Source organism: Pongo pygmaeus, chromosome 9, assembly GCF_028885625.2.
Source record: "Pongo pygmaeus isolate AG05252 chromosome 9, NHGRI_mPonPyg2-v2.0_pri, whole genome shotgun sequence".
Classification (NCBI taxonomy): Eukaryota; Metazoa; Chordata; class Mammalia; order Primates; family Hominidae; genus Pongo; species Pongo pygmaeus.
The window spans coordinates 95602479-95625940 of NC_072382.2; the positions used below are offsets into that span (position 1 = coordinate 95602479).

At 42.2% G+C, this 23462-nt stretch overlaps 1 protein-coding gene across 1 annotated transcript in view; it reads left to right on the plus strand.

Annotated features, from left to right (window-relative positions):
* PANX1 (pannexin 1) overlaps positions 1-23462 on the plus strand; it is a 53337-nt gene that overhangs the window by 23273 nt on the left and 6602 nt on the right. Inside the window, exon 2 of the mRNA XM_054439348.2 lies at positions 2006-2145. Within this exon, the coding sequence (XP_054295323.2) occupies positions 2006-2145 (140 nt within the window). The remainder of the gene's footprint in view (positions 1-2005; positions 2146-23462) is intronic.

Below are 23462 nucleotides of genomic sequence, written 5' to 3' on the forward strand. Positions count from 1 at the left end.
GTAAGTACTTGGACAGATATTCCCAAGCAAGCAGCTTATCAACAACCTTGCCAGAAACCGTCTGATTATAACCTGAGGACTATCTGTCCCCTCGGGTATTTGCTGTTGTCCTCATAAGCCTTGGCAGGTGGCTGGCTTAGGAAGCATTTCACACTGATGCAGGAACCATGTGAGCTTAGTACCAAGTCCTGTGCTGTCCCGACTACTCATCTTTTTATAAAATCTAAGAACTTAAGTTTAATGGGATAAGACAGTCAGAAGGGACCTTGAAATGTCTTACCTGTCCCCCACTCATATTTAAGCCATTCTTGAATGGCAAGAACTACCCCATTATAGAACACTTGCTGATGTTTGTGACTTTTCATGATGATTTCCTGCAAAGCCTCTTGCTGAGAAGTCCTTTCTTGATGTCTGTGAGTGCACAGGCCCCTGATGGGGAAGAAGTGCTCAGGGCCTTGCCGCATACCGCTCCTACCACAAGAATATACTCTCCTGAGAACATCCCCATCACTTCTCTCTTATACCATAAGCATAAAGGCCACCCCCTCCCCAGGCGAAGATGAGCGTTGAGGCCTTTTGTGTGCCAGGGATTAAGGAAGTCCAGCTCGGTAACTTCCCACTGTCCCTATCACTGCTCCATAGGGTGGGAAGGGAGAATGGTAGGCACATCCCAGTCTTTAAGGCAATGCGAGAATCTGCTTGTTACTTCATCTAGGAAAATGTAACACTAATTCAGCAACTTCTGGGAACCAGACACCCTAGCAAGTGCTGCAGCAAGTTTTTTTTGTTCTTTTTTTTTTTTTTAATTTTTGTATTCACCACAACAAATCTGTAATGTGGATACACTATTAATGTCATTCCTATTTTAGAGATCCCAGGCTTTGGGAAGTTAATGACTTACCAGCTGTGACTCACCCTGCTGAGAGTGGCAGAGTCAAATTTAAATATGACTCATGTCAGAGCCCAGTCACTGAGCACACTCCCAGGCTGTGTTGGATGTGGAAGAGAGTATGCCTGTCATGGAGCCTTAGCTCTGACCCCTATACCTGTGACACACACACCTTTGAATGTGCCAGGTGGGGACAGGGGATCAGGGCTGGGCCAGGCAAGGCTTAGCGCCAGCCCCTGTGCTACTGGTGGGAAGGGGAGGACACAGCCCTGCCTGCGCCTTAGGATCCTATTTGTCAGTTTGCTTCCATGGCCCGTGTGTGTCAGGAGCACAAAGAGTCTTCCAGATGGTAGGTTTTACAGACGTGATGGTAGCATCTGCAGACAGATGTAATCTTCGGTTTGTAGAGGAGAAAACCAAGTCCCAGAGTCCCTTCCCAGAAGAGCAAGTGAACGGCAGAGCCCCAACAGGACCCAGGTCTTCCCATTTCCCATCTAGCGTCCATCTGCTGTTGGGAAGTTTGCGGTCTTGAGTATTTCCCGTCCAAATGTAAACCACCTGGGCTGCAGTTTGGGCCTGTTTCTTCATTAGTGTTACAGGAGGTAGAAAACCACTGATTTCCCATCCAGTGTTCTATTACCAATGTTCCCTTCAGCTTTCTCTTCCTCAGGCTAATAGTTCTTTGCTTCTTTGTTCTAAAAGAACTTGTTTTTTAGTCCAGTTTTCCGCATTCAGGTGCCTCACTGACCCTCCCACATAACCTTTCCTTTTTCTCAATCCTTACTCCAAACTAAACCAGCTCTCTCCACGCTTGCCTCATACATTTTGGGCTCTGGTTCTTTTCCTGCTTCCATTTTCTTTGTATGGTAGTTCTACTTCTTTTAAGAATTTTTCCCCAACTGAGGCCAAGCTGCTATCATGACCAGTGTTGGCCAAAACGACTCTGTGATCTTTTGTTTTAATATGAACTTGGGTGATTGTTTTTAGTTCTGTCCTAATGTCTCCACCTCCTGTCCTGGTGCTTCCCTAACTTAGACAAAACTAAAAACATGTGAGATGGGGACAAGGGTCCAGGTAGCTGTGTTTTCATTGGAAACTATCTGTTTTGCTTCTTAGGTACACAGATAAGCTGTTTCTCTCCAAGTTCTTTCTCCTGGCGTCAGGCTGCCTTCGTGGATTCATATTGCTGGGCGGCTGTTCAGCAGAAGAACTCATTGCAGAGCGAGTCTGGAAACCTCCCACTGTGGCTGCATAAGGTAAAAGGAGACATTTCCAAATAGAACCTGTTTGCTTTATAGATAAGGAAACTAAAGCCCAGGGAGGCTATGCCAGAGACCACACAGATATTGTAGCCAACCAGATTGTAAAACTGTAGCACCTTATAGTCAAAAAGAACCTCAGCGATGACTTGGTGTAGGCACCATCATTTAGCACAGTGGGGCAATGGAAGTGTTCTTTGAGTTTTAGCTCTATAACAGCAGGCACCTTTTGTGTCTTGACACCTTTGTATCATAAAGCCCAACAGGATGTCTGGCCCATAGTAGGTTCTTAGTACATTTTGAGTGTCTGAATGAGCATAGCTAGACAGTGGCAGAGCTAGGATTCATGCATAGCTTCTCAGCTAGCACCTTTTCTACCACACACAGGGTCTCTTGCAGAAAGTAAGGACTGACCTAGAGTTCAGTTGCTTCTAGCTGATACGTTACTGGAGCATCAAAAAGCCTAGTGATGAGGCCCTCTGGGGGTGTTGGCTGTAGCATTGCTTTTGGAATGGATCCGTTTTCTTTTTGATAGATCCAGATACTGCAGGGAAGGGTAGATACTACACAAGAGACACCAATGTCTGGGTTCCACTCCACTTCCCATAGAGCAGAGGTACATTCTATAGTCAGGGAAGTGGTGGTTTGTGCATGCAGGTGGCAGGGGATGCAGTGAGGAACTTAGGCAGCGGTTGATAAGTTCATGCAGAAGAATGCTCTCTGAGTTACGAAGTGACTGCATTAGGTCTTCTCTGTGCTTATGAAAGTAGGACTTTGTTTCAGCCTGTCATTAATTTCAACCACTGTTTCTTTTGTCCATTGTGAAAACAATTAGAATGTGTATCTTCTGGTATTCTTTTCTGCTGAAGAAAATATAGAATTTTAGCTTTCGAAAACCCAAAAGCCAAAGTTTGACTCTCTTCTGCTTTGACCTGCTTCCAGACACACCATCAGCATCCTTCTTCGTAAAAGGAATGATTTAAGGGAGCTATGACTCAGGCTTGTTTGTTTATAGTTGACCCTTGAACAATGTGGGGGTCAGGGGCACTGGTCCCCTGCACAGTCAAAAATTTGTGTGTAACATTTGATTCCCCCAAAACTTAACTACTGGTAGCCTACTGTTGACTGGAAGCCTTACCAATAACATAAACAGTCAATTAACACATATTTTACATGCTATATGTATTATATACTGTATTCTTAACAATAAGCTAGAGAACAGAAAATGTTATTAAGAATATTATAAGGAAAATAAAATATATTTACTATTTGGTTTGTGCAAAAGTAATCGTGGGTTTTGCCATTAAAAGTAATTGCAAGGTGGGCGAGGTGGGCGGATCACCTGAAGTCAGGAGTTGGAGACCAGCCTGGCCAACATGGTAAAACCCCATCTCTACTAAAAATACAAAAATTAGCCAGGCATGGCTGGGTGCGATGGCTCATGCCTGTAATCCCAGCACTTTGGGAGGCCAAGGCGAGCGGATCACTTGAGGTCAGGAGTTCGAGACCAGCCTGGCCAACATGGTGAAACCCCATCTCCACTAAAAATACAAAAATTAGCTGGGCATGGTACAGGTGCCTGTAATCCCAGCTACTCGGGAGGCTAAGGCAGGAGAATCGCTTGAGCCCAGGAGGTGGAAGTTGCAGTGAGCTGACATCATGCCATTGTACCAGCCTGGGCAACAAGAGTGAAACTCCATCTCAAAAAAAAAAAAGAAAGCCAGGCATGGTGGTGCATGCCTGTAGTCCCAGTTACTCAGGAGGCTGAGGCAGGAGAATCACTTGAATGTGGGAGGTAGAGGTTGAAGAGAGCAGAGATCACGCCACTGCACTCCAGCATGGGCAACAGAGTGAGACTCCAAAAAAATAATAATAATAAAATAAATATATAAAAGTAATGGCAAAACCCGCAATTAATTTTGCTCCAACCTAATATTTATTAAGTGGAAGTAGAACATCATAAAGGTCTTCATCCTCGTTGTCTTATGTTGAGTAACTCAGGAGGAGGAGGAAGAGGAGAGGTTGTTCATGCTGTATCAGGAGTGGTAGAGGCAGAAGAAAAGCCCCATAAAAGTGGGCCCATGTAGTTCAAATTCATGTTGTTCAAGCGTCAGCTGTATTGCTTGCCATTTTGCATAGTGGTGCCCTATAGTGACTCTTTTCTCCATTTAGGTTGGGCTTTTCTCTTTATTTTCAGCCATAGGTGAGTTCTCATCAGCTTTGCATGGTTTAGTAGCCAAGGCAACAAATAATAGGACTTGCAGTGTGAATGGCCACAGTTCTAAAGTTTAACAGCTTGCTTTGTAAATCCAAATTTTTACTGTTGTAGTTTAAGTTCATTTGTTATAGTGTTCTCATGAAAATAGAGTTTTAATGAGTCCCTGGGCTGGCTGTGATGGATCCACAGGAGAATTGTCTAGTGTAAGAGTTGGCAGGGGTGTCAGTAATTATTTTAGAGCAAGAATAAACTAAAAAGATTTTTTATCCAGATGTATTTTACATTTAAGGGTAAGGGAACTTTGAGGGATCTAGCCTAAAGGTTGTAGGACCAGTTACTGACCAACACACCAGAGCTCAGATCTTCAGACTCCTAGCCCATTGCTCTTCTAGTCAAGGAAGGGGAAATCTGGAAACAGTATAGGTAACCAAACCTTGTTACCTGGTATTAATTAGAGATTAAGAAACCCTCTTTCTGGCAGTGGAAGACTGCTTGTTTGAATGGAGGTTCATCTAAGTTTCTCAGCAGAGCTCTTGCCAGACTCACAAGCCTGGGGACAGAAATTGAAGTCAGGACCTGCCACGTTGGAAGGAACCTTATTAACACTCCTTGGCATTTGGTTGGGACTCTGAAAGGCTGTTCCTTGAGAATAAGGGGTAATCCAGAATTAATCTAGCTCCCATAGGGACTAGAATCCTGATTTAAATCATTGCAATAGCAGTTGAATGACAGAGATTGGGGATTGCCAGTGTCTGGTCTACTTGCCTGCCAGAAGTAAAAATAAATCCTTTCTGGAGGATTTTCTGGGTGTTATTATCATCCATCTTTTTTTAAAAAAAAATTATTTTTGTCTTGTTTCTTTTTTTTCCTTTTTTTAAATTATACTTTAAGTTTTAGGGTACATGTGCACAACGTGCAGGTTAGTTACATATGTGCCATGTTGGTGTGCTGCACGCATTAACTTGTCATTTAACATTCGGTATATCTCCTAATGCTATCCCTCCCCCCTACCCCCACCCAAAAACAAGCCCCAGTGTGTGATGTTCCCCTTCCTGTGTCCATGTGTTCTCATTGTTCAATTCCCAACTATGAGTGAGAACATGCGGTGTTTGGTTTTTTGTCCTTGCGATAGTTTGCTGAGAATGATGGTTTCCAGCTTCGTCCATGTCCCTACGAAGGACATCAACTCATCCTTTTTTATGGCTGCATAGTATTCCATGGTGTATATATGCCATATTTTCTTAATCCAGTCTATCATTGTTGGACATTTGGGTTGGTTCCAAGTCTTTGCTATTGTGAATAGTGCCACAATAAACATACGTGTGCATATGTCTTTATAGCAGCATGATTTATAATCCTTTGGGTATATACCTAGTAATGGGATGGCTGGGTCAAATGGTATTTCTAGTTCTAGATCCCTGAGGAATCGCCACACTGACTTCCACAATGGTTGAACTAGTTTACAGTCCCACCAACAGTGTAAAAGTGTTCCTATTTCTCCACATCCTCTCCAGCACCTGTTGTTCCCTGACTTTTTAATGATCACCATTCTAACTGGTGTGAGATGGTATCTCATTGTGGTTTTGATTTGCATTTCTCTGATGGCCAGTGATGATGAGCATTTTTTTATGTGTCTTTTGGCTGCATAAATGTCTTCTTTTGAGAAGTGTCTGTTCATATTTTTTGCCCACTTTTTGATGGGGTTTTTTGTTTTTTTCTTGTAAATTTGTTTGAGTTCATTGTAGATTCTGGATATTAGCCCTTTGTCAGATGAGTAGATTGCAAAAATTTTCTCCCATTCTGTAGGTTGCCTGTTCACTCTGGTGGTAGTTTCTTTTGCTGTGCAGAAAGAAGCTCTTTAGTTTAATTAGATCCCATTTGTCAATTTTGGCTTTTGTTGCCATTGCTTTTGGTGTTTTAGACATGAAGTCTTTGCCCATGCCTATGTCCTGAATGGTATTGCCTAGGTTTTCTTCTAGGGTTTTTATGGTTTTACGTCTAACATTTAAGTCTTTAATCCATCTTGAATTAATTTTTGTATAAGGTGTAAGGAAGGGATCCAGTTTCAGCTTTCTATGTATGGCTAGCCAGTTTTCTCAGCACCATTTATTAAATAGGGAATCCTTTCCCCATTTCTTGTTTTTGTCAGGTTTGTCAAAGATCAGATAGTTGTAGATATGTGGCATTATTTCTGAGGGCTCTGTTCTGTTCCATTGATCTATATCTCTGTTTTGGTTCCAGTACCATGCTGTTTTGGTTACTGTAGCCTTGTAGTATAGTTTGAAGTCAGGTAGGGTGATGCCTCCAGCTTTGTTCTTTTGGCTTAGGATTGACTTGGCAATGCGGGCTCTTTTTTGGTTCCATATGAACTTTAAAGTAGTTTTTCCAATTCTGTGAAGAAAGTCATTGTTAGCTTGATGGGGATGGCATGGAATCTATAAATTACCTTGGGCAGTATGGCCATTTTCACAATATTGATTCTTCCTACCCATGAGCATGGAATGTTCTTCCATTTCTTTGTATTCTCTTTTATTTCATTGAGCAGTGGTTTGTAGTTCTCCTTGAAGAGGTCCTTCACGTCCCTTGTAAGTTGGATTCCTAGGTATTTTATTGTCTTTGAAGCAATTGTGAATGGGAGTTCACTCATGATTTGGCTCTCTGTTTGTCTGTTATTGGTGTATAAGAATGCTTGTGATTTTTGCACATTGATTTTGTATCCTGAGACTTTGTTGAAGTTGCCTATCGGCTTAAGGAGATTTTGGGCTGAGACAATGGGGTTTTCTAGATATCCAATCATGTCATCTGCAAACGGACAATTTGACTTCCTCTTTTCCTAATTGAATGCCCTTTATTTCCTTCTCCTGCCTGATTGTCCTGGCCAGAACTTCCAACACTATGTTGAATAGGAGTGGTGAGAGAGGGCATCCCTGTCTTGTGCCAGTTTTCAAAGGGAATGCTTCCAGTTTTTGTCCATTCAGTATGATATTGGCTGTGGGTTTGTCATAGATAGCTCTTATTATTTTGAGATGCGTCCCATCAATACCTAATTTATTGAGAGTTTTTAGCATGAAGCGTTGTTGAATTTTGTCAAAGGCCTTTTCTGCATCTGTTGAGATAATCATATGGTTTTTGTCGTTGGTTGTGTTTATATGCTGGATTACGTTTATTGATTTGCGTATGTTGAACCAGCCTTGCATCCCAGGGATGAAGCCCACTTGATCATGGTGGATAAGCTTTTTGATGTGCTGCTGGATTCGGTTTGCCAGTATTTTATTGAGGATTTTTGCATCGATGTTCATCAGGGATATTGGTCTAAAATTCTTTTTTGTTGTTGTTGTGTTTCTGCCAGGCTTTGGTATCAGGATGATACTGGCCTCATAAAATGAGTTAGGAAGGATTCCCTCTTTTTCTATTGATTGGAATAGTTTCAGAAGGCATGGTACCAGCTCCTCCTTGTACCTCTGGTAGAATTAGGATGTGAATCCATCTGGTTCTGGACTTTTTTTGGTTGGTAAGCTATTAATTTTTGCCTCAATTTCAGAGCCTATTATTGGTCTATTCAGAGATTCAACTTCTTCCTGGTTTAGTCTTGGGAGGGTGTATGTGTCGAGGAATTTATCCATTTCTTCGAGATGTTTATAGTATTCTCAGATGGTAGTTTGTATTTCTGTGGGATCAGTGGTGATATCCCCTTTATTATTTTTTATTGCATCTATTTGATTCTTCTCTCTTTTCTTTATTAGTCTTGCTAGCGGTCTATCAATTTTGTTGATCTTTTCAAAAACCCAGGTCCTGGATTCATTGATTTTTTGAAGGGTTTTTTGTGTCTCTATTTCCTTCAGTTCTGCTCTGATCTTAGTTATTTCTTGCCTTCTGCTAGCTTTTGGATGTGTTTGCTCTTGCTTCTCTAGTTCTTTTAATTGTGATGTTAGGGTGTCAATTTTGGATCTTTCCTGCTTTCTCTTGTTGGCATTTAGTGCTATAAATTTCCCTCTACACACTGTTTTGAATGTGTCCCAGAGATTCTGGTATGTTGTGTCTTTGTTCTCGTTGGTTTCAAAGAACATCTTTATTTCTGTCTTCATTTCTTTATGTACCCAGTAGTCATTCAGGAGCAGGTTGTTCAGTTTCCATGTAGTTGAGCGGTTTTGAGTGAGTTTCTTAATCCTGAGTTCTAGTTTGATTGCACTGTGGTCTGAGAGACAGTTTGTTATAATTTCTGTTCTTTTATATTTGCCGAGGAGTGCTTTACTTCCAACTATGTGGTCAATTTTGGAATAAGTGCGCTGTGGTGCTGAGAAGAATGTATATTCTGTTGATTTGGGGTGGAGAGTTCTGTAGATGTCTATTAGGTCTGCTTGATGCAGCGCTGAGTTCAATTTCTGGATATCCTTGTTAACTTTCTGTCTTGTTGCTCTGTCTAATGTTGACAGTGGGGTGTTAAAGTCTCCTATTATTATTGTGTGGGAGTCTAAGTCTCTTTCTAGGTCTTTAAGGACTTGCTTTATGAATCTGGGTGCTCCTATATTGGGTGCATATACATTTAGGATAGTTAGCTCTTCTTGTTGAATTGATCCCTTTACCAGCATGTAATGGCCTTCTTTGTCTCTTTTGATCTTTGTTGGTTTAAAGTCTGTTTTATCAGAGACTAGGATTGCAACCCCTGCCTTTTTTTGTTTTCCATTTGCTTGGTAGATCTTCCTCCATCCCTTTATTTTGAGCCTATGTTTGTCTCTGCATGTGAGATGGGTTTCCTGAGTACAGCACACTGAGGGTCTTGACTCTTTATCCAGTTTGCCAGTCTGTGTCTTTTAATTGGAGCATTTAGCCCATTTACATTTAAAGTTAATATTGTTATGTGTGAATGTGATCCTGTCATTATGATGTTAGCTGGTTATTTTGCTCGTTAGTTGATGCAATTTCTTTGTAGGCTCGATGGTCTTTATAATTTGGCATAGTTTTGCATTAGCTGATACTGGTTGTTCCTTTCCATGTTTAGTGCTTCCTTCAGGAGCTCTTTTAGGGCAGGCCTGGTTGTGACAAAATCTCTCAGCATTTGCTTTGCTGTAAAGTATTTTATTTCTCCTTCACTTATGAAGCTTAGTTTGTTTGGATATGAAATTCTGGGTTGAAAATTCTTTTCTTTAAGAATGTTGAATATCGGCCCCCACTCTCTTCTGGCTTGTAGAGTATCTGGCGAGTAATCAGCTGTTAGTCTGATGGGCTTCCCTTTGTGGGTAACCCCACCTTTCTCTCTGGCTGCCCTTAACATTTTTTCCTTCATTTAGACTTTGGTGAATCTGACAATTATGTGTCTTGGAGTTGCTGTTCTCGAGGAGTATCTTTTTGGCATTCTCTGTATTTCCTGAATCTGAATGTTGGCCTGACTTGCTAGATTGGGGAAGTTCTCCTGGTTAATAATCCTGCAGAGTGTGTTCCTACTTGGTTCCATTCTCCCTGTCACTTTCAGGTACACCAATCAGACATAGATTTGGTCTTTTCACATAGTCCCATATTTCTTGGAGGCTTTGTTCATTTCTTTTTACTCTTTTTTCTCTAAACTTCTCTTCTCGCTTCATTTCATTCATTTCATCGTCCATCACTGATACCCTTTCTTCCAGTTGATCAAATCGGCTACTGAGGCTTGTGCATTCGTCACGTAGTTCTTGTGCCTTGGTTTTCAGCTCCATCAGGTCCTTTAAGGACTTCTCTGCGTTGGTTATTCTAGTTAGCCATTCGTCTAATTTTTTTTCAAGGTTTTTAACTTCTTTGCCATGGGTTCGAACTTCCTCCTTTAGCTCGGAGTAGTTTGATCGTCTGACGCCTTCTTCTCTCAACTCGTCAAAGTCATTCTCCGTCCAGCTTTGTTCCATTGCTGGTGAGGAGCTGCATTGCTTTGGAGGAGGAGAGGTGCTCTGATTTTTAGTTTCCAGTTTTTCTGCTCTGTTTTTTCCCCATCTTTGCAGTTTTATCTACCTTTGATCTTTGATGATGGTGATGTACAGTTGGGGTTTTGGTGTGGATGTGCTTTCTGTTTGTTAGTTTTCCTTCTAACAGTCAGGGCCGTCAGCTGCACGTCCGTTGGAGTTTGCTGGAGGTCCACTCCAGATCCTGTTTGCCTGGGTATCAGCAGCGGAGGCTGCAGAACAGCGGATACTGGTGAGCAGCAAATGTTGCTGCCTGATGGTTCCTCTGGAAGTTTTGTCTCAGAGGAGTACCCGGCCGTGTGAGGTGTCAGTCTGCCCCTACTGGGGTTACCTCCCAGTTAGGCTACTCAGGGGTCAGGGACCCACTTGAGGAGGCAGTCTGTCCATTCTCAGATCTCCAGCTGCGTACTGGGAGAACTGCTACTCTTTTCAAAGCTGTCAGACAGGGACATTTAAGTCTGCAGAGGGTTCTGCTGCCTTTTGTTTAGCTATTCCCTGCCCCTAGAGGTGGAGTCTACAGAGGCAGGCAGGCCTCCTTGAGCTGCAGTGGGCTCTACCCATTTCGAGCTTCCTGGCCACTTTGTTTACCTACTCAGGCCTCAGCAATGGTGGACACCCCTCCCCCAGCCTCACTGCCGCCTTGCAGTTTGATCGCAGACTGCTGTGCTAGCAATGAGCGAGGCTCCGTGGGCGTAGGACCCTCTGAGCCAGGTGCTGGATATAATCTCCTGGTGTGCCGCTGGCTAAGACCGTTGGTAAAGCGCAGTATTAGGGTGGGAGTAACCTGATTTTCCAGGTGCCATCTGTCACCCCTTTCTTTGACTAGGAAAGGGAATTCCCTGACCCCTTGCAGTTCCTGGGTGAGGTGATGCCTCGCCCTGCTTCGGCTCATGCTGGGTGCACTGCACCCATTGTCCTGCCCCCACTTTCTGACACTCCCCAGTGAGATGAATCCGGTTCCTCAGTTGGAAATGCAGAAATTACCTGTCTTCTGCGTCACTCACACTGGGAGCTCTAGACTGGAGCTGTTCCTATTCAGCCATCTTGGCTCCACCAGCCTGTCTTATTTTTTTTTTTTTTTGAGACAGGGTCTCACTTTGTCACCCAGGCCGGAGTGTAGTGGCACAAACATGGCTCACTGCAGCCTCAGCCTCCTGGGTGTAAGGCAATCCTCCTGCCACAGCCCCCCAGGTAGCTGGGACTACAGGCATGCACCACCGCACGTGGCTAATTTTTGTATTTTTTGTAGAAATGGTCTCAAACTCCTGAGTTCAAGAGATCCACTCATCTTGGCCTTCCAAAGTGTTGGGATTACAGGTGTGAGCCACCACACCTGGATTATTTTTCTTATTTTTAATTTTACTTTAAGTTTTATGGTTACATAATAGTTGTACATATTTGTGGACTACATGTGATATTTTGATATAAGCATACAATGTATAATGAGCAAATCAGGGAATGAAAGTGTTAGAAGTGGGCATCCTTGTTCCATATCTTAGAGGAAAGGCTTTCAGTTTTTCCCCATTCTTTGTGACACTAGCTGTGGGTTTGTTATAAATGGTCTTTATTATATTGAGGTATGTTCCTTCTGTACTCAGTTTGTTGAGGGTTTTTATCATGAAGGGATGTTGACTGTTACTGAATGCTTTTTCAGCATCTATGGAAATGATCATATGCTTTTTGTCCTTCATTCTGTTGATGTGATGTATCAAATTTATTGATTTGCATATGTTGAACTATCCTTGCATCCCTAAGATAAATCCCACTTGGTTGTGATGAATGATCTTTTTAATGTGTTATTGAATCAGTTTGCTAGGATTTTATTGAGGATTTTTATATCTATGTTCATCGGAGGTATTGGCTTATAATTTTACTTGTCTTTGTCTGATTTTGGTATCATGGTAAGACTGGCTTTATAAAATTATTCCCTCCTCTAAGGACGGTTTGGAATTATTCCTTCCTCAGTTTTTTTTAATACTTTAAGTAGGATTGGTATTGGTTCTTTTTTAAAAGTTTGGTAGAATTTAGCAGTGAAGCCATCAGGTCCTGGGCTTTTCTTTGATGGGAGACTTATTATTACTGCCTCTCCCTTGTTACTTGCTATTGGTCTATTCAGGTTTTGTATTTCTTCATGGTCCAGTCTTGGTAGGTTGTATGTGTCTAGAAATTTATCAGTTTTTTTTTAGGTTTTGCAATTTATTGGCATATAGTTGCTTGTAATAGTCTTTAGTGATCCTTTGAATTTCTGTGGTATGAATGATAATGTCTCCTTTTTTGTCTCTAATTTTATTTATTTGGTCTTCCTTTTTTTTTTTAGTCTGGCTAAAGGTTTGTTGATTTTGTTTATCTTTTCAAAAAACCAACTTTTAAATTTTATTGCTGTTTTGTATTTTTTTGTTTCAGTTTTATTTCTGCTCTTTAATAGTCTGCTGAATTTGTGTTTGGTTTGCTCTTGCTTTTCTAGTTCTTTAAGATCTATCATTAAGCTGTTTATTTGAAGTCTTTCTACTTTTTTGATGTAGGTATTTATTGCTTTAAACATCCCTGTTAGTACTGCTTTTGCTATATCCAGTAGGTTTTGGTGTGTTGTGTTCTCATTTTCATTTGTTTCAAGAAATTTTTAAACTTTATTCTTAATCTCTTCATTGACCCCGTGGTCATTCAGGAGCATATTAATTTCCATGTGTTTGTTTAGTTTCCAAAGTTTCTCTTGTCATTGATTTCTGACCTTGTGGTCAGAAAAGATACTTTTATGATTTCAATTATTTTGAATTTTTTGAGACTTGTTTTGTGGCCTAACGTATGGTCTATCTGTGAGAATGTTCCATTTGCTAAAGAGCAGAATTTTCTGCAGCTATTGGATGAAATGTTCTGTAAATGTCTGTTAGGTCTATTTGGCCTACAGTGTAGCTTGAGCCTGATATTTCTTTATTTTCCGTCTAGATGATCTGCTCAATACTGAAAGTCGGGTGTGAAGTTCCCGACTGTTATTATATTGGGCTTTATCCCTCTTAGCTCTAATAATATTTTCTTTATATATCTGAGTGTTCCAGCATTGGGTGCTTATATATTTACAATTGTTACACCCTCTTAGTGAATTGATCCCGTTATCATTATATAATGACTTACTTTTTATCTTTTTACAGTTTCTGTGTTGAGATTTATTTTATCTGATACATGTATAGCTATTCCCACTCCTTTTTGGTTTCTGTTTGCATGGAATATATTTTTTCAGCCCTTCATTTTCAGCCGATATGTGTCTTATAAGTGAAGTGAGTTTCTTGTCAGCAGCGTATGGTTGGGTCTTGGTTTTTTATCCAGTGAGCCATTCTTTCTCTTGATTGAAGAATTTAGTTCATTTACATTCAATGTGATTATTGATAGGTAAGGACTTACTACTGCAATTTTGTTATTTGTTTTCTGGTTGTTTTGTTAGTTTCTCTTTTTTTACTTTTTCTCTGTCTTCCTTTGTGTATAAGTGATTTTTTTGGTAGTATGTTTTAATTTCTTGCTTTTTATTTTTATTTATTTATTTTTTTTAATTTTTTTATTTTATTATTATTATACTTTAAGTTTTAGGGTACATGTGCACAACATGCAGGTTTGTTACTAACGAGCAAAATAACCAGCTAACATTATAATGACAGGATCAAATTCACACATAACAATATTAACTTTAAATGTAAATGGGCTAAATGCTCCAATTAAAAATTCTCAGCTTTTTATTTTTTGTGTATCTATTATAGGCTTTTACTTTGTTTGCCATGAGGCTGCACATGAGGCTGTGATTGGAATTAAGTTATCTTCAGTTTAAAATAATTGGTTATGTGGCCAGGCGCAGTGGCTCACGCCTGTAATCCCAGCATTTTGGGAGGCCGAGGCAGGCAGATCACGTGAGGTCGGGAATTCAAGACCAGCCTGACCAACATGGAGAAACCCTGTTCCTACTACAAATACAAAATTAGCCAGGCATGGTGGTGCATGCCTGTAATCCCAGCTACTTGGGAGGCTGAGGCAGAAGAATCGCTTGAACTTACCAGGAGGCAGAGGTTGCGGTGAGCTGAGATCGCACCATTGCACTCCAGCCTGGGCAATGAGTGAAACTCTGTTTCAAATAATATAATAATAATAATAACTATTATTATTCTTGGTTATGTTATTAACCAATTATTTTAAACTGAAGATAACTTAATTCCAATTACAATGAAAATAAAAAAACAAGCAAAGAGAAAACTAAAAAATTCTGGACTTTAACTTCATCCCCCCCTTGCTTTCGACTTCTTGTCACTTTATATCTTTTTGTATTGTATATCTCCTAACAACTTGTTGTAATTATGATTATTTTTGATACATTTACCTTAGGGTCTTCATTTTAAGGTATGAGTGGTTTACATACCACAATTACAGTGTTAGAGTATTCCGTATTTGTCTGTGTACTTACTTTTACCAGTGAGTCTGTATTTTTAGATGATTTCTTGTTGCTCATTAGCATCCTTTTCTTTCAGACTGAAGAACTCCCTTTACCATGTCTCGTAAGACAGTTCTAGTGTTGATGAAATACCTCAGCTTTTGTCTGGGAAAGTCTTTATTTCACCTTTATGTTTGAACGATAACTTTGCTGGTGTTGATATTCTAGGTTGGAAGCTTTTTTCCTTTAGTGCTTTGAATATGTCATCCCACTCCCTCCTGGTCTGTAAGGTTTCCACTGAAAAGTCTGCTGCCAGATGTCTTGGAACTCTTTTATATGTAATTTGCATCTTATCACCTGGTGTTTTTGGGATCCTTTCTTTGTCCTTCACCTTTGAAAGTTGAACTATTATATTCCTTGAGGTAGTCTTGCTTGGGTTGAGTCTTCTTTGTGTCCTTTAACCTTCTGGCACCTGCATACTATATCAGGCATTTATCTGGTGCTTTATTTTATTGTGACTCAGCCTGATATCTAAGTTGCAAGACAGTATCCTCTGTACTCTTTCCTCTCCTTTGCCCAAGTTGAAAGATCTCTCCCCAAGCTGCACTGCTTGGAGTTGGGAGAGAGGTGATGCAGGTGTTCCCCTGGCTGGTACAGTTAATGTCATACTGGGTCACATCCCAAGCCCACTGCTTCTAAGGACCAGTGCAGCACCAGGGCTTGTCCAAGGCCTACAGTTACTATGTCCTAATTGGCACTCAGATTTATTTGGGGCCCTAAGTCACTTTAGTCAGTTGGTGGTGAAGCCAGCAGGAGTCACTTTTCTCCCACTAGGGCAGAAGATTCCCCTCTGGCCCAGGGCTTGTCTAAATACTTCTTTTGTGGGACCTGGCAGAAGTCTGCCTGGTGTTGTGTGAGGCTTTGACAAGGCAGCACTGAGTTCCAGTGCAAAGTCGCATACTCACTTTGCTCTCCCTCCTTCAGGCACACGGATTCTTTCTCCAGACTGCACTGCCTGGGTTTAGGGGAGGGGTGGTGTAAGCAGTGCGAGACCGTACTTCCTACTCTCTTCAATGCCACTTTCCTTGTTATGTTAAGACCAGGTACAGTGATTGCTCCTCTGATTTTTTAGTTCTTAGGAGGGTGCTTTCTTGTATGGATACTTTGTATCTTTTTATATTGTGTATCTCCTAACAGGGGGGTCAATCATTGGAGGGTTCAATTCAGCCATCTTGCTCTGCCTCCTCATGTGCTGTCAAATTCTTGCTCAGGTTTTTCACATATGATATTCAGTACTCACTAGGAAATAACTAGATGTACAAGAAAACCAAGAGAAAAATCAGAAATGGAAACAAACCTGATGGAGATCCAGATAGTGGATTGATCAACCATGCATTTTAACTAATCATTAATCATATATTCAAAGAATTATGATTATATGGAGATTTTTACGGAGAACTGACTGAAAACTGCACCAAAAGAATCAAATAGAAATTCTTGAGCTGAAAACATTTAGTCACAGTTGATTTCAGCTAACGTTGATTGAGGACCTACCATATGCTGGAATGTATGTGCAGTGGCAGAAAGCCACAGATGACATGGTCCCTTCATCAAGGAGCTTGTTGTTTAGTGGAAAAAATAAACATGGAAGAAGGCAGTGAGAGGGAATAATCAGCTCAATGGTAAAAGGAGAGTGTTTCAGACAGCAGTGAACTCTGTTAAATGCTGCTGCTGAGAAGCCAATGCAGTCTGGGAAAAATACAACTTACTGGATTTAATGAAAATATTGGGGATCCAGCAGGAATGATTTTAGTGGAGAAGTGGGAGGCAGATGGCTGTGGTGAAGAGTGAATGGGAGGTAAGGAAATGAAGATGATTAGACAATTTCTTCACAGTTTTTTTTCCCTTTTCATAAACTCTCTCTTCCTGATAACCAGAAGAGAGAGGAACAAGCTGAGTGACAACTGGAAGGAAAATACAGGCCCAACAAGCACAAAAAAAGCACTGTCTGGGAGGGTGGGAAGCACTTTCTGGGAGAGGCGTGGCCTGTTGGGGAGCAGTGGGGCCTTGATTAACTATGCAGGGTAGGCTAGGTTACAGGGGACTTTGAAAACTAACCAGATGGATGGGCTAAATGCTGGGGACAGTGGGAGCCATTGCAGGTACCTGAGCAGGGTGAACTTGGTGGTTCCAAGAGTTAAGCCTCGGTAACGGTGTACAGGAGGGAATAGAGGCAGGGAGAGCCACTTGGTAAGCACAGAATGAGGGTTCTAATTAGGGAACAGAAAGGAAAAGAAGAAGTTTTGTCCAAGAAGGCAAAGAGCAAACAAAAAGCAATACTCTTATGTCTTATTGCTGATTAGAAGATCACGCAAAACGATATTCGAAAGTGACATCAAGGGCCTAGACCAGGGTCAGCAAACTTCTGCAGAGGGCCAGATCATAAAGTTTTTTGTCATTGCAGATCACATGGTAACTGTCACAGCTACTTAGTTCTGCAGAGTAGACATGATTGCTTGTGGCCAGATTTGGCTCAGGGGCAGCAGTTTGCTGATTCTTGGTCTAGAGTGACAGCAGTTGAGATCTAGGGTGACAGCAGCGGAGTTGGGAAGTGCATCTTTTCTAAGACTCAGGGCATCTTTTCTAAGATACGGAAGTAACAAGATGTGCTGATTGGACATGGGAAGATGAGAGAAAGATCAGGATTAAGGACATGACCAAGGTTTCAGGCACCTGATGGACTGACACCTTCATGACATTTGAAGAAGCCTGGTGAAGAAGCAGATTTTGGAGGAAAATCAAAAAGTTCTGCTTGAACATGTTGAATCAGGTGCTGTGGTCCAGAGGATGTGTCAGGTGGGCAGTGAGATACGGTATCTGGAGATTGCAGGCTAGAGTAGAGCTATAGATCTGGCAGATTGTCAGAAAATAGATGGTGTTTAAAGCTATAGGAGTGGATGGGGTTTCTTAGGGGGTGATTATATGTAGACAGGGGCAAGGTCTGAGGGCTGCTTCAACATGGAGAGAGGGTGGGGTAGGACCAGTCAACAGAGGAGACACAGGTGGGGTTATGAGGAAAGTTGAACAGTGTGCTGTATGCTTGAAAGGCAGGGTATCTTGTAAAGAAAGATGGTGTCAATGTGATAACCTGTGTCAAATGCTGCCAAGAGTGCGAGTAAGATGAGGACTGAGACTTAGGCTAACTCTACATTTGGGTGGTATCATGGGCTGAATTGTGTCCCCCAAAAGATATGTCGAAGTTTTAACCCAGTGTGCCCTAAACTGTGACACCTTATTTGGAAATATAATTATTGCAGATGTAATTAGTTAAGATGGGGTCTTGCTGCAGTAGGGTGGGCGTTTAACTCAGTATGACTGCTATCCTCATAAGAAGAGGGGAATTTGGACGCAGACATGCTCAGAGGGAAGACAACATGAAAACACTCAGGGAGAAAACAGCCGCATGCCCACAGGGGGCTGGATTGGAGTTATGCTGCCAAGCCAAGGAATGCTGGGGCAACTGGAAGCTGGAAGACGCTGGGAGGATCCTGCCATGGAGACTCAGGAGGGAGCATGGCCCTGCTAGCACCTTGATTTTGAACTCCTCACCTCTAAAACCATGAAAGAAAAAATTCCTGTGGTTTTAAGTCATCCAATTTGTGGGATTTGGTTGGTAATGCCGGGAGTTAGAGACAAATGAAGATTCAGCCTAATTGGAGAAATAAAACCTATACCAGATAGGAATATTAGTGCGTGGCTTTCTTAGGCCAGATTCAGTAATTGCAGCAGCTTTATTTCTACGTTGTTCTCTTTTTCAAGTTTTTCTTTTTCTTTTTTGGTAAAATATATATAACATTAAATTTACCTTTCTCTTTGTAGGCATATAGCCCAATGGCATTAAGTACATTTACATTGTTGTGAAACCATCGCCATTATCCATCTCCTGAATTTTTCATCTTCCCAAACTGAGACCTGCACCCATTAAGCAGTAATTTTCCGTTTCCCCATCCCCCCAGCCCCTGGCAACCTCCATTCTGTTTTCTGTCTCTCTGCATTTGCCTATTCTAGATACCTCATATAAGTGAAACCATACAATATTTGTCCTTTTGTGTCTGGCTTATCTCACTTAAGAAAATGTTTTCACAGTTCATTCATGTGGTAACATACATCAAAATCTCCTTCCTTTTTAAGACTGAATAACATCCCATTGTAAATTTGTAGGAGATTTTGTTTATCCATTCGCCAGCGGATACTTGGGTTGCTTGCACTTCTTGGCTATTGCGAATATTGCTGCTGTGAACATCTGTTCGAGTCCTCACTTTGTTTCTTTTGGATACATACCCCAAAGTGGACTTGCTGGATTCTCTTTCAAAGATAAAAAGGTTTTCTTGTGGCTTCTCCACACTGAGCAGACTCAGGACTGTTAAGCTGTTAGGGTCCTTTCATTCAGGCTCCGAGGGCCAGAATGATCAGTGCCTTTTCTGAGGTCGCACAGCCAGATGGCAGGTGAGCCCACAGCCTCCTTCAGATTTCAGACATGTTTCCCGTGTGAGAAGGTCCAGTTCTAACTTCTGTGGCTTCAGAATTCTGGACTGTAGCCTGTAGGTGACGGTCACCTGCTGATGAGCTGCAGTTCAACACAAGGAGAGTCTTTCTGGCAGAAGAGCTGTCCAGCAGGGGAGCCCACTGTTGACCCAGGAGCTCCTCAGTTCAGCGTGCTCATGGACTTGCGTAGTTTCTTCCCATGCATATATTCCTTACCTTGCTACTGTTTCTTCATAGAAAACTCAGTTCCTTAGCTGTTCTGGATACTGGCTATGCCTTCCCCATGCCCTCCTCATTGCTGTCATTCTCCCAGTCACCCCTCATTCATTCAGGACTCAGTCATGCTCATCCTCCTTCACCACCCCAAGGTGACTTCTGTGTCCTCCTGGATGGCACATCTAGCCTCAGTCTCTGTCTCATCTGCAAGAACTTTTACCTCCTTTCCACTTCCATCATCAGTTCCTGTGGCCACGTCATTCTGAACTTGCTGTCACTTGAAACTAACTTCAGGCATCCCACTCCCTATCTCTGCCTCCTGCCCTCCAAGGCCTTCCCCAACCACTTTCAAATAAAATGGAAGCTTGACATGAAAATATCTTGCCATAATTCTGCTTAATTAATTCTTTATCTCTTAAGACTGTAAGCTTTATGCAGGCAGAGACCATGACCATGTCTTGTTTATCCATGTACCCCTGAGACAATGCATAGTCCATAGTGGGTGCGTGAAGAGTATATGTGGAAGGGAGGAGGGCAGTGAGGTAGCTGTGTGTCCTGTTCAGAACCGGACTTGGTTCTCCAGGAGCATCCTGACAAAGGATGGGGGATTAGAGGCACAGGGTTTATTCAGCACTTCTTAATTTAATTCTGATGCTGAAGTTAGGAAAGCTCAATTACCCCTAAAAAGTTATTCAGTGTAATATTTAAGTCAGCACTGGTATGACACTGGTATGATCAGTGGTGTCATTTCTCCCCAACCGACTTTGATTTCTCCCTGTCTTCCTCCTAGCTTTCTCTACCACTTCATGCACTACTGATGGACCTCTAAGGACAGACTGTGAGGCCTTTGCTGGAGATGTGGGTACAGTCAGGGGGGGCCACCCAGTAGGTGGCGCTCTAACACTGCTTGAGAACTGGCTTTTTTTTTCCTTTGAGGGTTCCGTTCCCTTTGTTAAAGTTTAGAATGTAGGAGGCAACTATTAGATTTCTCTCTGAAACAGGAAAGTCCGTTTTTGACTGAAAAAAACAATAAGAAAAACAAGAACAAAATTAAGAGAGTGGGCAAATCTTTATTTCTCTTAAGTAGACTCATAGAAACTTGGTTGGAGGAATCCTCTGAGGCTTTCAGACCAGAGGCTTCCAAACCTTAGCATTGCCAGAGTGGCCTTGTGAAAATTCAGGCTTCCGAGGCCATCCAGGCCATTAGGTTGGAGCTTCAGTGGTTAAGGTCAGGAATGTGGTTTTTATCGGCTTCCCAGGAGATTCTGATGTGAGCCCATGTTGCCGTACAATGTGGGCACCACCCATCTAGACCATTTCTCAAATTCTGTGTGCATGCAGATCACCTGGGGATTTTGTTGAACTTTAGGCTCTGATTCAGCAGGTCTGATAGGGACCTGCAATTCTGCATTTATAACAGACTCCCAGGTGATAGCTGAGGTTTGTGGTCTATGGACCACACCACTCTTTGAGAAGCAAGAATCCAGAGCCAGGGTTGGCAGACTAGGGCACACATGCTTGAGCCAAATCAGTCCATACCTGTTTTTGAAAATAAAATTTTATTGGAACACAACTGTGCCCCATTTGTTCACACATTATCTGTGGCTGCTTTTGTACTATAATGGCAGAGTTGAGCAGCTGCAACAGAGACCATGTAGCTCTCAAACCTGTAATATTTACTCTCTGGCCCTTTACAAGAAAACCCTATGGACCCTTAATTTGGAATACTCAAGCCCTCCCAGATGATCACAAACTGCATTGAAAGGGAGCTCCTTGCCTCATAGGACAATTCATTGCATTTCATAGATCTGTGGGAAGGCTGCTCCTTGTCACTTGGTTCTACTTATCTTGGTAGGCATCTTTTCTTCCTTCTGTGAACAGATACTTTGCTCACTGTCTTCTCCAGGGCTCTCCCCATGATGGATTCCCTCCAACTGCACTCCAGAATGTCACCCAATGCAAACCACAGCACCTTCGGTGCCGAATAGAAGCCATGCTATCTGTATTTTCTGCCTTCTGTAAGCTTCTCAGGGAGTGCACATTAGCTTTTTGGGGTAGCTGTTCACTCTTGACTCCCGCTGTGTAGGATTGTCTGTAAGGTGCGGTATTACCTGAATAGCATATAGCCAGAATAGACATCCTTCATGCATCTTTTTACTCCACTTCCCCAGTGCAGGATGTTCTTGGTTTACCTACTTCCTGCTTTCTTACCGCTTTTCTCCATTTCTTCCAAGATTCTCTTTTTGCCTGACCTTTAACTGTTATAGGGTCTCAGGCCTGTTCGTGGTCTTCTGGTCTTCTCCTTCTGCCCATTCTTCTGCCCATTCTCCTTGGATGATCTTAACCATACAGTTGGCTTTGACCACATACGTGCTGCCAAATCCTGAGTTGTACAGCTAGATTCTTTTCCTTTATTTTCAGTTATCTACTACACACCAGGGCGTTTTGACTGCCGGTATCTCATGTTCAAAATTTCTCATCTTCTCAGGTCTGCCTCCCACCTCACTCCCGTCTGCTCTGAATCTGGGACTCTTCATTTATTTCACCTGAAGGTTCCACCCCGCCATGCCCTTGCATGAGCTACACACCCGGCGTGATCCTCAGTTCTCCTTTTCCGTCCCCCTCTTCTGTGTGGACACTGAAGTGTATGTCTCCCCCATCTGTTGCTCTCAGATCTGTCTTCTCTTCCTGCCTCTCTGCCACAGTGACCTCCTGCCTGGTCTCTCTCCTTCCCATGTGTTTCTTCTTTGCCTCTGTAGTGGTTTTCTGGAATATATTTGATTTTGCCCTCTAGCAGTGGTACCCCGTTGTGTATGGTGTGGGAATTTGTGACCTTCTTAATTCAGTCTCTACTTACACTTTTTGTGAGTTTCCTAGATCTGCTATAACAAATTACAACAGAAATGTATTTCCTCCTAGTTTTGGAGGCCAGAAGTCCACAATCAAGGTGTTGCCAGAATTGGCTCCTTTTGATGCTTTCGGGGAGAGTCTGTGATGTGCTTTCTTCTAGTTCCTGGTGGCTGCTGGCAGTCCTCTGTGTTCCTAGGATGGTGGATGCCACTCCAGTCTCTACCTCTGTCATCACAGGGCTTCTTCCTGTTTGTCTCTGTGTCTTCATTTGGCCTTCTGATAAGGACACAAGTCATTGGATCAGGACCCACCCTAATTTATCATGACCTTATCTTAATTTAACTAATTATATTTGCAAAGACCTATTTCCAAACAGTATCACACTCTGAGGTTCCAGGTGGTCATCAGTTAGGGTTGGGGGGCAGTATTCAACCCAGCACACCCTTCCAGCCTTTGCTCTGTCTACTTCCTCATTCACAGGCTTGCTCATTTACCTTGGTGCTCTCGATGAGTGAGAATTCAACAGACAAACAAGGAGGAAAGGATTCCAAGCAGAGGAAAGAGGATTCCAAAGGGCCACAGAGGTGACATTTGTGCTGCATCTTAACATAAGGCTTTGTTTTATTTTATTGCCGCACTGTACTTTAAGACATAGTTCAGGTGTTACCTCTTTTATGAAGCTTCCCTGACCACCTCCCCAGGGACTTTTCTGTTCCCTCAGTACTTAGTACCTACATGTTTTAATGATTTAATTATAAGCTTGTGTTCCCACCTGTCCTGTGTAATCTTGGGGCAGACTCTGTGCCTAGTCTGTGGGGGCCATGCATCCAGCCCACTGCCTGGCACATAGCAGGTCCCCAGGAGATGTTTTTGAGTGAATTTACCCATCTGCACTTAATCTCTTAAGATGAGGTCACATGCATTTCAGGGGAGGAGTTGTTCAGTCCGAACTGGATGGTTCTTTGCCTTCAATGAGGTAGAGAGGATTTGAATATGGAGGGAAGTTGTACTGCTCACCCTCTAGGTTCCTTCCGTCTGGAGGTTTCTGTTGTTTTAACTATAACCCATTCCAGAAACAGCACATATTTTTAAGGCAGATAGACTGAAAATTGTAGTTGGACAGCTGCTTGGTTCCACAATGATTTGAGAA